Here is a 12,715-nt window from a genome sequence, read left to right as displayed (position 1 = left end):
GAGATGCCTCTGTCTGGGACTTTTTCTTTTCAGTGTTTATCTGTTTGACTGCCTTACCTCAAGTTTGGGGCGGGGATAGCTTACAATAAGAACTCATGCAAGGATGGAAGAGAAAATTAGTAGCAAAGTAGAAAATCAGGATGAGAAAAAAGAACGATGCAAATGTAGGTTAAACAAAGCTTCCTAAAACTGAGCACAGCTGAAAAGGAAAGGGAGAGGCGGTGGTGGGCTGTTTCTCAGTATCATATACCCAGAAGGACATTTCTCACTGTTACAAACACACACCCTGCGGGGCCTGCCAAGCTTCCCCAGACATGGAATCTGGAAGGGAGTTTTTCCCATGGGACTTAAAAAGTGTACGCTCAGAGTACCTCTTTTGTAAAGTAGGAAGAACACAGCCCCCTCTTCAACTCCCACCCAGGAGACCCAGGGATGCCCGCCGTCAGCGAGCACCAGAGACCAACGTGGGGAGTGGCCATCAGCACCCAGCGCGTGAAGGTTGGACAGAACTAACTCCCTTAGACCAGGTGGGCTCCCTGGGGATTATGCAGCTGAGTGACATCACTTCTGGCCCTTACAAAAGTGCATTTACTCTCACACCCTTGGCTTTCGGAGAGACCACATGGTGACATAAAACCGTGTGCTGCATTTGCAAGTCACGCCTTTTAATAAATGCTAAGGATCCTTTGCATGGGTAGGAGGGGACTTATAATACTTATAATGCAGTTTCGGTATGTAAAATGGGGCTTCCCTGGTGGCTCAGATGGTAGAGAATCTGCCTGCAATGCAGGAGATACAAGAGACCTGGGTTCAATCCCTGTGTTGGGAAGATTCGCTGGAGAAGGGAACGGCAACCCACTCCAGTATTCTTGCCTAGAGAATCCCATGGACAGAGGAGCCTGGCGGGCTACAGTCCATGGGGTCACTAAGAGTTGGACACAACTAAGCGACTAACAGTTAACACTTCTTTGTACATAACACACCATCATTCCCTTCTAATAGGTTTGCTGTTGAGCTTCTCAAAAGATCACTCTATCTACATTGCCCTAGTGTTAGCAGCGGTGGAAGCCAGTACACTGGTGGAGGAAGCCTGACTATGTTTTTAATTTGTAATTTCTATCTGACCAAGGCCCAGATATTTCAGAACTATCCTTTGTAAACCCCTTCCTACTAGGCCGTTGGTACCTATAGCTTTTTTTTTTGGTTCCATTTCATACTTTTTGTTCATGTTTTGGTCTTCTTGTTTTTAAACTAGGAAATGCTTCCAAGAGAAAAGGAAAAGCGAATTGAAAATACTGCAAAATTTATGTGAGGAAGAATTATTCAATTTAATATTTATCAAACATCTACTCTATGATAGACATTAGAAATACAGTGATTAAGAGGGATGGACCTTCCTTCAAGGAGTTCACAAGGACTTGGTTGGGACCACTGGCACAGAAACTATTATATATCATGGAAGCTACAGCAACAGGAAAAGATTCAGACGAGAATGCAATTAGAGATGAGCAGGGTGGGGATGGGGTGGATATTAAGGTGCTTGAAAGGCTTTGAGAGGAAGTCAGCCTGGGTATTGGTTTTTCAGTTATAAATAGGAGTTCCAAGGGAGGACTGTGTACAGCAAGAGCATGTCCAAATGCAAGGTAAGCATGAAACAGCTTGGTTTGTTCCCAGAGAATGATGGATCATCTGCTGTTGTATAATGGGCACATGTTTAGTCCTGTGCGATTCTTTGTGACACCATGGACTGTAGCCCGCTAGGCTCCTCTGTCCATGGGATTCTCCAGGCAAAAACACTGGAGTGGGTTGCCATGCCCTCCTCCAGGGGATCTTCCCAATCAAGGGATCGAACCAGGGTCTCCTGCATTGCAGGCGTTTTCTTTACTGGCCTAGTAGGTGGGAGAAAATAAACACAAAGATCACTGAATGGCCACGTACCCTAAGAAATGAAATAGGTGTAGTGGGGGTGGAGCGGGGCATAAAAATACACAGTACCCGGGGTTCGGTCACTAAGTGGGGGTGCGATGGGCAGTCACTGGGCAAGGTCCCCGGGTCACAGCCGGGAAGCGGGGGTCCCTGCTCTTACTGAGCTCACGTTCTAAAGGTGTGTGGGAGGGGGCGGTGGCGGGGGACAGTCAGTCTGGAGGGAGAGTCTGTGCGGACCCAGAACAGGCAGCGGCCGAGGGCTGGGCAGAGATGCCTGCGAGAGGGCGGCCGGGGTCGCCACGTGCACGTTGGTGCTGAGATCTGTGTAAGTGCGGGTCTGTCCACCTTGTTTCTCGTTGGTGACAACAGGACTGCAAAGCATGGGGTTCTGCTGCTATGGCGCACTTCCTCCTTTTGAAACGGCACTTGTATGGGGAGTGTGGAGTGGAGGAAGCTGAATCTACAAATACTGATTATTAGATCGACCCAGCGGCTCTCTATCCCACTCCAGTACTCTTGCCTGGAAAATCCCGTGGACCGAGGAGCCTGGTAGGCTACAGTCCATGGGGTCGCTAAAAGTCAGACCCGACTGAGCGACTTCACTTTCACTTTTCACTTTCATGCATTGGAGAAGGAAATGGCAACCCACTCCAGTGTTCTTGCCTGGAGAATCCCAGGGACAGAGGAGCCTGGTAGGCTGCCGTCTATGGGGTCGCACAGAGTCGGACACGACTGAAGCGACTTAGCAGCAGCAGCAGCTCTCTGGGTCATGTATGGATGCGAGAGTTGGACCATAAAGAAAGCTGAGCCCCGAAGAATTGATGCGTTTGAACTGTGGTGTTGGAGAAGACTCTTGAGAGTCCCTTGGACTGCAAGGAGATCAAACCAGTCCATCTTAAAGGAAATCAGTCCTGAATATTCATTGGAAGGACTGATGCTGAAGCTGAAACTTCAATACTTTGGCCACCTGATGTGAAGAACTGACTCTTTGGAAAAGACCCCGATGCTGGGAAATATTGAGGGCAGGAGGAGAAGGGGGCGACAGAGGATGAGATGGTTGGATGGCATCACCGACTCGATGGACATGGGTTTGGGTAAACTCCGAGAGTTGGTGATGGACAGGGAAGCCTGGCGTGCTGCGGTCCATGGGGTCGCAGAGTCGGACACGACTGAGCGACTGAACTGAACTGAGCGGCTCTCTTAACGGAAAGAGGCGGCGACAGGGCGACCGGGACTCGAGGTCCCCGGGTTCCTGGGCACCGGGCGGGGTGACCCGCGCCAGCCCGCCCCGAGGAGCCCAGGGATCCAAGCAACAACGCTCTCGGCATCCCCGCCAAGGCGGCAGCAGCGCGGGTCGCCCCTGCCCGGACACAAGCCAGCAAGTCCACCCGCTCCCGTAGCCGTGGGCGGGGACCCGGCATGCAGGGCCACGGCGCGCAGGCTCCGAGCCTGGTGGAAGGGCACGCCCGGCGCTTTCCTTAGGCCACGCCCCTCCCCGGCTCTGCGCATGCGCCTCCGTACGGCGCGGTGGGGCCTCCGAACCTGCAGAGGGCGGGAGAGGCCCGGCGGCACTTACCCTTTGCGTCACTCCCCGCGTGCGTGCGGCTTCCGGGTCAGAAGTCAAGACGGCCGCTGGGCTCCGCAGCTCGGGTCATGGTGCAGCTCCGGCCGCGCGCGTCCCGCGCCCCGGCGTCGGCCTCGGCGATGGTGGACGAGGGCCAGCCCGCCTCGGAGGAGGAGGCGGGGCACGGGCTGCTGCTCGGGCAGCCCAGCAGCGGCGCGGCCGCCGAGCCGCTGGAGGAAGACGAGGAGGGGGACGACGAGCTTGACGACGAGGCCCCGGAGGAGCTGACTTTCGCCAGCGCCCAGGCCGAAGCGAAGGAAGAGGAGCGGCGAGTTCGGGAGACGGTGCGCAGGTTCGGAGCCCCGGGGGCCGGGCGGGCCGGGCCGGCGGGGAAGCGCCGCCTAACCGTCCCCCTTCTCTTCCCCGCCCTCTGACTCTTCGCGGTCTCTTCCAGGGACAGAGCGCTTCTGAAGGAGAAGAGGAAGCGGCGCGAGGAGCTGTTCATCGAACAGAAGGTTAGAGGTTTGCAAAGCGGGGCGCGTTTCACGGGCCGGTTCGGAGGAGAGTTCAAGGCTGCGGGGGAGCGGGGTGGAGGAGAGCCGCCGGTGGTCTCTTCCGACAGCACTGACAGCAGCGTGCTCGTGCGCCTCGCTGTCCACCGATTCAAAATAGGGTCGGGAAGAGGTGTGTGCACTTGATATCGTAGGGTCAGACCCACCTCTGACGCGCGGCGGAGGTGGTTTATGTGAACCTGGGTCGCTGTGAGAAGGCCGCGCTGGGTGAACGGAGGGCCGTGCAGAGGATGCTTGATTCGCGCTCTGACGTTCCGGAGATTGGCCACAGGTGGACGTGACTGAACTGCCCTCGGTGTATAACGTGACCCGAGGGTTGGAATAGAGCGGGCACCCTTGCCAGCCTTCACGTCTTCCAAGTGAAGTAGGAGTAGGCTCTGAGTTGCTTGGGCCCCAGTCTTCCCACAGCTCAGAGGTAGTGGAGGGCAGTGTTCGGATCATTTATTTGCCTAGAGGTACGGCTGTCCTTAAAATGGTAACTTCAAAAGCAGTTCAGGGTGTGTTGTCCTGTTCCTTACTTTTTATTGATTTCTTTTTTTAATGTCTTTAAGAAAAGAAAACTCCTTCCAGATACTCTTCTAGAGAAGTTAACTACAGCTTCACAAACTAGGTAAGTGGTGGATCTCATTTTATTACTTGTTTACATACAGTGTTTTAATGCTGTCTTGGTACATTTGTCTGAACTGAAGTTTTAAAGTGTAAATTAAAAAGCTACACGGGAGATCCTTGAATTTGGTGAGACAGATGGAGGGAAATGTTCCACTTCTTTTCTCTCTGTGGCTGTTTCTTATTTTTGTTTTTCCCATGGGTAACTGTAGCTTCTGAGTTGCTGATCTCAATGAGTTCCTACAGTAAAGTGTGGCCCATTGTCAGTGTACTAGGGGCAGGGTAGATGGTGTGAATAAAAGTGTTTTGAAGTGAATCCTTTAGTGGGGTGTGGAGTACTAGTCTGTTATCCATAGGCTGCTAAAAGTCAGCTTGCCCCGTGCTTGCCTTACCTGCTTCTCCCTTCTTGTTAAAGTGAAGTCACTCAGTCCTGTCCAACTCTTTGCGACCCTGTGGACTGTTTCCATGGGATTTTCTAGGCAAGAGTACTGGAGTGGGTTGCCATTTCCTTCCCCAGGGTATCTTCCCGACCCAGAGATCAAACCCGGGACTCTCGCATTGTAGGCAGATGCTTTACCATCTAAGCCATCTAATTTTTTCCTCCTTGTTCCCCTTTTCATTTAGTAGCTTTGCCATCCACTGTATGTTTAAAGCTCCTCTTTCTCCTCTGTGCTATGGAATATTTAGATTAAATATTTGCTGGTTTTTTCCTGTTCCCTTTTGTCTCCTCTTACTGCTTTCAATTTAGCTTAGCCCTGCTAGGACAGTGGTTCTTTTTCCGTAGAAAAACTTTTCCAAAGAGTTACTCAGATTCGGAATACATCATGGTGGCAAAGTCCCTTACATCTTTGAAAACCAAGTTCAGATGTCACCTGTCCCTTCTTATTGCCTCTACCCCATCACTGCCCCTGCCATTCAGCTTTTCCACTTCTGTCTAGACATCTCATTGGGTTCTGCCTATTGACTCTCTCTCCATTAGACCACACTTCTTGAGACTACCATTGCTTGTCTCCATTCTTGTGTCTGAAGTGTTCAATTAATCCTTTCAGCTCTCTCCACATAAAGTGAGCCAGGCCTACCACCTTCCACTTCATGTTTCAAATACTGTATTACATAATTCTTAAATATTTTTAACTCCATCAACCACAACAATCTGCTTCTTTGGAAGCCTGCTAATATACTTTCAGATTTTAAATTCTGAACCTCCTAGCCTAGTATAGTTTGTTGATTGGGAGTTGTTGACAGCTCATTGGGGAGTGACTTTAAGGATGCTAAGTAAAAATTGAGAATGGTGGTAGTAAAAGGGGGTTATCTTATTTGTAAAACCAGCTGAAATTTTGTGATAACTTGAGTCATCATTGCTCTCGGCCATCCCAATCAGTGTTTTGCTTGTTCTTCCTTAGTGTGAAGAAATCACCGGGAAAGTTGAAAGAAGGTATGAACTATTTAAGTAACCTCTCATTCAGTGTCAAGGGCATTTGCTGATATTTGCGAATGTTGTTGACCCTGAGAAGGAGCATGGGAACAGGCCTGGCAGGCTTTAGCTTGTTTCTTTTTTTAAAAAAATAATTTATTTGGCTATGTTGGGTCTTAGTTGCGGCACGCACATCTTTCAGTTTTGGCATGTGGGATCTAGTTCTCCCAGTAGGGGTTGAACCTAAGCCCCCTGCACTGGGAGCACAGAGTTTTAAATTTTAGCTTATTTTGTACAATCACACAAATTGGTGTGTAGTGGATATTTAAAGTAAACTCCAGTATATATTCTTGATTTACTTGTGCACAAATGCTAATGAGAAATATTAACTCAATTTTTTAGTTAATTTGCAAAAGAAAAATGAAGAACGAGAGAAAGGAAGTGACTCTAAGAAAGCTAAAGTGCGGAAAGTGCAGACTGTTGGGTAAGAAGTCTTCTTTGTGTGTAGGATGTAAAGGTGACCTTTGAGGGGGGTATGACCTCAATTAGTAGCGGTTTCAGATTAGATCCTCTGTGGAAAATTTTTAGTATTTAAAAAAAAAAAAGTATTTGCTCTACTAAAATGTAAACATTAGTTGTAAAATAGCCCTGTAATTTCTTTTTATCGTCTAACCTGTGCTTATACAAAATTAGGATTTGGGGATTTTTCTCCACTATTTGAGTCAACTAACAGAAATACTTTATTTTGAAAATAAGCATGGCCTCATTTTCACCTTTTGTATTGATTGCCAGCCAGAATAAAAGCTACGTGGCTGTAAGGCTAAAAGATCAAGATTTGAGGGATTCAAGGCAAGCAGCAGCCAAAGCCTTCATACAAAATTGTTTATATGGTCCTGGAACCAACAGAACTACTGGTAATTTCTTTGCAGACTGTTTTTCTTCCTTTCTAACTGTGAATTAAACAAAAAAATGAGAAATAATCCTCTTTCCTAGTAAACAAGTTCCTGTCTCTTGAAAACAAGAGGTTACCGATGAAAAAGGCTGCAGCCCAGTTTTTGAATAATACTTGGGGTAAGATTTGGCTTTGTTCTCTTGAATCTGAGTTTTATATATTGAATGATGTTCTTTGTTAAGGAGATAGTAAATACTCATGAAGTATCTTTTTTTCTTTATAATGGCTTCTGTTACTATTTTAAAGTTGCTTAGTCTAAAGAACAGGTCAGTGTAGTAGATACGTGCATGTATGCTCAGCCATGTCCAACTCTTGGGACCCCAGGGCCTGCAGCCCAACAGTCTTCTCTGTCCATGGGATTCTCCAGGCAAGAACACTGGAGTGGGTTGCCATGCCCTCCTCCAGGGGATCTTCCCAACCCAGGGACTGAACTCATGTCTCTGGCAGTGCAGTCAGATTCTGCTACCATTGAGCCACCAGGGAAGTCTAGTATATGTGTACATACAACAAATTTTAATTATGTAGAAAATTTGTGAATTGTTTCTTGGAAATTTTATTTCTTTATTCTTAACTGCACAAAACCTTTTATTCTAGGATCTCAGAGAAAACAAAATGCTAAGAGGTTTACAAAACGCTGGATGGTCAGAAAGATGAAAACTCCTAAGAAGTAAATCAAAGCTAGATGAAGAACGAGTACTTTGTATGTACAGAACCTAGTTATTTAAAGAATTTAATTTTTCTGAAAAAAAAATAAATAAATCACTTATAAATCCTTCTGAAGAGTCATTATAAGAATCTCAAGTCTCTTAGGGGCAGTACCTAGCCACACTTCATCCACCTGGCGTATAATTGTGCCTCCTAGTCTTTGAGCATCCTGGAAGCAGCAATTTAAAAGGACTTGTTTTCCTTTCTTTTTGTAACTGTTTTCCCATTTTATTGACCACAAGCAGTACCCACACCAGCAGGGCACCTCTGCTACACCCCGACCCCTGGTATGGCAGTAGGCGTCTCTTACTGAAGCTCTCAGATGCGTTTGTCTCGGGTGTTTTGGTGCCACTGGTGAGAATGTCACAGAATGTGTGGAAGAGTGCAGTATCCAAGTGTAGATAATCTGTTCTTTTAAAAGAAGATTTAAGACTCAGTGTACAGCCAACAGACACCTTTGCCAAACCAAAGGATATGGTCATTCTGTTGCAGAGCTTGTTTACATTTTACTTTTAACCAGTTTGGGGGTTTGCTTTAAAACTGGCAAGTCACATGCTATATGATGATTATGAAAAAAAGAGTAACTTCCTGCTTTCTGTATCACCTATAGTATCAGGTTTGGCCCTAATCCAGGGAGGCCAGTAAAAGCAAGGCAGTCTTAGGTTGCAGAGCTCAGATTTATAGTAGCAACCATTCATTTTACTTGTTCTAACTTTATATTAATCCTAAGTATGCAAGTACCTAATGTATAAATTCAATTGACACTCTGGTATCTGTAGAAGTAAATTTTTAATGGCTGGTTAATTATATCACTACATTTTTATTGCAATATAGTACTCATTTTAAGCACTTAAAAATGGAAGGTGTACAAAGATTAAATTAAGACACGGTAAATTGACTAAATATTTGGTTTTTATATAAATAAAGGTCATAACCACACTGTTGACATGTAATACTGTTATAATACAACAGTTCAACTTGTGAGTCTACAACAGAAGTCATCTGTAGTTAAACAGGAAACAAAGTTGAGAAAGACCATGTTAAAACAAAACTACTGGGACTAACAGGTTGGGATTGTAAGTAGCAACAAACATATTCACTCAGCTCCTGAGTATTTCAAGTTTTACAGTACACATTAAAAATGATTTCTTCCATCAACACTATAAATTCAAACTGTCAGATGTTTATGCATTTTGCAAGTTACACTGATTGAATGCTTATATGGGAGCGGGGGTCAGAATACCTCCCAATTTGAAGTTTACATCACCCACATGCTAACACAAACACAACTTGTTCCGTTTCCTTCCCCCCCTCTCTCCCCCCAACAAAGAAGGCAGGATTTTTTGGTTTCTTTTAGGTAATTGTTTTAAAGGATTTGTGATGATCAATTTGAATGTCTGAAATTCAGTAATATTTAACTCTTAGACAACTAAGAGGTTAAAGATGGAAAATAATTTCTCCTAACACTAAGTTAGAAAATCATTTGCATCATGCTGTAAACTAGGAAGCAATGTAAAGCGACAAAAACCTGTCCCCAGTACATAATTAAAAAAATCTAAATTTCAAATCAGCAGAGCTGGTCTACTTCCATGTTGTCTATATGCCACAATATAAGTGTGAGCTCCGAAAATGCATAGCTAATGTAGGTAGTCGTCCACTGTGGCAAAAGCACAGGATCCGATTCCTGATCGAGCCATCAGTCCCAGACACTGGGTAGCCTGTCCCATGGCTAGGGCAAGTGGAGGTTGCTTTGGCAGATTGTGGGTTTCTGAGGAAAAATGATTAAAAGTGGAAACGGCAATTAGCCAGACACCTTAAACAGCATCTGTCAATCAGGAAAAGACTGCATTGCTTACAAAATTACTGATGCCTGTACTGCTCTTAACAAGCTAAGTAGCAAAAGCGGTTTTTAAGCAAACAATACCTTGGACATCTACTTTGACAAGGTACTATGGTCACTGGGTATTCAAGTAATAACAAATTCTTGCAGAATTAAGACTTGAAGTTAGATATTCAAAAACTTTTACTTCCATACTTCCTATGACGGGAATGATGTAATTTCTTAACTAACGTTTGCACTGGGGAGTAAGGACTATTCAGTATCTCTGTTCTGTCTGACCAGCGTCCGTTTTCAGTCAAGTTTCACTGATGGATTCTTCCTCTTTCTGGGGATACAACCCAGTAAGAGGCTGCCTACTCCTCTCCAGGGTATAGTGGTGAATGCTATTTGGGTTGGTAGGCACTTTGGTACAGTTTTATTTTGGCCAAGGGAGGCACATCTGTTATAATTGTCCTTGAGATTTTTTTGGCATACAAAACTTGCAGGCATCACATACCAGTAATGTAACTTGAAGCACTCTTGAGGCATGAAGCTCTATAATATAGCACAGTATTTATAAATATGCACACACAGACCCACAGCAGCTTAAGTCTTGTCATTTCTTTTGCAGGAATTATATATGTTTAATAAATTTAAACACTATTTATAGTGGAACTACATAATTTATGGCACAATATATGAGTATATATATATCTTGGATAATGGTCCTAAGCAATTGACTACTTGAAATTTTAATTCCCCTGGAGAATCCAAGATTCTTAACTGTCATATGAAAACTGGTCACTTTTCTTCAAAATTCTTTCCAAGTCTGAGTGTTACCCACATACAAAGCAATTAGGGCTTCATGATTACCTATAATGTAGTCATTTCAAAAACACAGTTACAGTAAACTATAATTTGCCCTACAATCCCAGCACTGCTACTAAGTATACTTATTTTTTACCAGTAGAGCTAAATTAATTTTGTATAACCAAAGACAACATATTAACCAAAGAAAGTTATTATTATATATGAATTCTAAATGTGAGAAAACTGTAACACAATACCACTTTCTACGCCAAAACGTCAGTATTAAGCCACCACACAGTGAGTTAATAATGAACTTCATCAGGGCAGAGAAGCAGATGAAGGCCCCAGTGCCAGAACTCGAAATTGCTCCCTTTACACTGCAGCCATCTACGCCCTGGCCTTCGCGCCAGGTCTCCTGCCTACACACCAACTGTGTGTGCGCTGCTCTCACCTAAGAGTGTCTCACGTGTTCCTCAAAGCTCCCAAGCCTAACAGGGCCAAACAGCACACGACAGACTTTCAACTGGTAGCTCCCACTTTTCTTGAGGAATTACATTCTAAAATGTAAGGTGAAAAGTCACTCTCAACCGAATTCCCTTTGAAAAAAGCTGCCCAGATATTAAAATGTCATTTTATGTAAACAATCAACCCTATGTAGTTTATATATAAATGCATAAAATGTGCAGTTACTGAATTCATTTAAAGAGTATCTGTTCAGTTTATAAACACCACACTCTGCTCACAGGAATGGCCACCAGTCAGGGGACAGCAAGTCCCTGCTTGTCACTTTGGGCTCCCTCTGGCTAAGCCTCCTTATTGCTACTCTCCCCCCCTTCCCTCCCTTTTTCACTAGGTAAGGGCATGTAGTTAAATCTGAACTTTAATGCACATAGCCTGCGTCTCCAAGAGCTGGGGCTGACAGCACTGAAGAGCCGGGAAGCCCGGAGCCAGTATCTTCAGTGTGCTGGGAGGTTGGGCACGGGTGACCCAGGCCAGGAATGCTTGTGTCCACATTCACACAGAAAGTTGTTTTCCAGACATCACAGGATACACCCCAATGTACTGTTTTTACTCCATTTGAATCCATTTAATCTGGGACTGAGATAACAGGAATCTTTCTATGCTGTGAGGTAATTTTTTTTAAACGTAGAAAACATTTCCCTTAAGATTTTACCACAGGATAAATGCCAGCCAGCACAAATACTGTCTCAAATACTCAAGAGACTAGTTGAAGCTGTGCTTTCTGGCTTCACTTACCTAATATTGCACTGTTAAGAGCTGAGCACACAGGTTCTCTCTGAATTGGGTCAAGCTGATTTCCAACTGGGCTGTTCCAAGGATCTGAATAGGCTAGTAAACTGAATGCATCCTGTTGAAAACATAGCAAGTTGATTAATTCAGATAGTTCAGTGTCTGTCTCACTATGGTTTCAACTTGAGAGACAGGTAAAATACAACCTTAAGGCACTGGATTAACACTTAAAACTCATTTACCCCTGTGACTATGAGACTGTTTTTTAACAATTAGATTTTGCAGCAAAATCTGATTTGTTTTCATATTTTTTATAAACAGCCATTTTCACCATCCACCACTTATACCTACAAAACATATAGAACAGAAATAAAAACAGAAAAAACTCATTCTTGTGGAATGGGCTACTATAAAGACAAAACATTCAGACGCTTTACAATTAATGACCACTGATAGGAATGTGACATTAAAAGGATACAACCTGCCCATATACTTTTTAAAAAATAGACGGGGGAAACTGGATACATCTTACTGGACGTCTTCTCAAACTCAGTGATCAAAAAAAACCAACCAGCTCCCCTTCAGGAACACTCAGGCGTTCCAACCATCTTCAGACCGCCCCTCCTGAAGTAACTGACATACAGCCTTCCTTTCAGGTGATGGCTCTTGTCTTTCTGTGGGAGGACGTAACTACAATGGTTTTAGACGTTGGCCTCAAGTTAAGCTGCATCACCAGTGTAGCCTTTGGCAAGAACAACCTCCCTAAGTATCAGTTTCATCATCTGTATAATGGGGATTGGGCTTCCCGGGTGGCTCAGTGGTTAAGAATTCGCTTGCCAGCGCAGGAGCCACAGAAGCTGCAGGTTCAATCCCTGGGTCAGGAAGATCCCCTGGAGGAGGAAATGGCAACCTGTATACTTGCTGGGATAATTCCAAGGACACAGGAGCCTGGAGGGCTACAGTCCATGGGGCTGCAAAGAGTCAGACACGACTGAGCACAACCCCCCCACACACATCCTGGGGATTATAAGAGGTCCTGTTGCAGTTTATGAGGACTCACTGAGCTAAAGAAATTAGCCATGTCAGTTCACTCTAA

At 44.9% G+C, this 12,715-nt stretch overlaps 2 protein-coding genes across 4 annotated transcripts in view; one reads left to right on the top strand and one right to left on the bottom strand.

The window, feature by feature from the left end:
* Window positions 1-3,525: 3,525 nt before the first annotated feature.
* Window positions 3,526-7,810, top strand: NOL7 (nucleolar protein 7). Its single transcript, XM_081522231.1, has 8 exons — window positions 3,526-3,842; window positions 3,945-4,005; window positions 4,614-4,672; window positions 6,072-6,103; window positions 6,485-6,566; window positions 6,875-6,996; window positions 7,076-7,153; window positions 7,629-7,810. The coding sequence occupies exons 1-8, from the start codon at window positions 3,580-3,582 to the stop codon at window positions 7,703-7,705; spliced, it is 774 nt and encodes a 257-aa protein (XP_081378357.1). The 5' UTR covers window positions 3,526-3,579; the 3' UTR covers window positions 7,706-7,810.
* A 701-nt stretch (window positions 7,811-8,511) lies between these two features.
* The window catches only part of RANBP9 (RAN binding protein 9), a 71,404-nt gene continuing 67,200 nt past the window's right edge, over window positions 8,512-12,715 (bottom strand). For all 3 annotated transcript variants that reach the window (XM_081522214.1, XM_081522213.1, XM_081522212.1), the window contains exons 13-14: window positions 11,626-11,737; window positions 8,512-9,507 (exon numbers count right to left, since the gene is read on the bottom strand). In XM_081522214.1, the coding sequence (XP_081378340.1) occupies window positions 9,377-9,507; window positions 11,626-11,737 (243 nt within the window). In that variant the 3' untranslated portion in view covers window positions 8,512-9,376. The remainder of the gene's footprint in view (window positions 9,508-11,625; window positions 11,738-12,715) is intronic.

Source organism: Giraffa tippelskirchi, chromosome 8 (genome assembly GCF_054371585.1).
Source record: "Giraffa tippelskirchi isolate mGirTip1 chromosome 8, T2T-mGirTip1v1.2.pri, whole genome shotgun sequence".
Lineage (NCBI taxonomy): Eukaryota > Metazoa > Chordata > Mammalia > Artiodactyla > Giraffidae > Giraffa > Giraffa tippelskirchi.
Note: the sequence above shows the minus strand (reverse complement) of the source record. Positions and strands in the feature narration are given on the sequence as shown.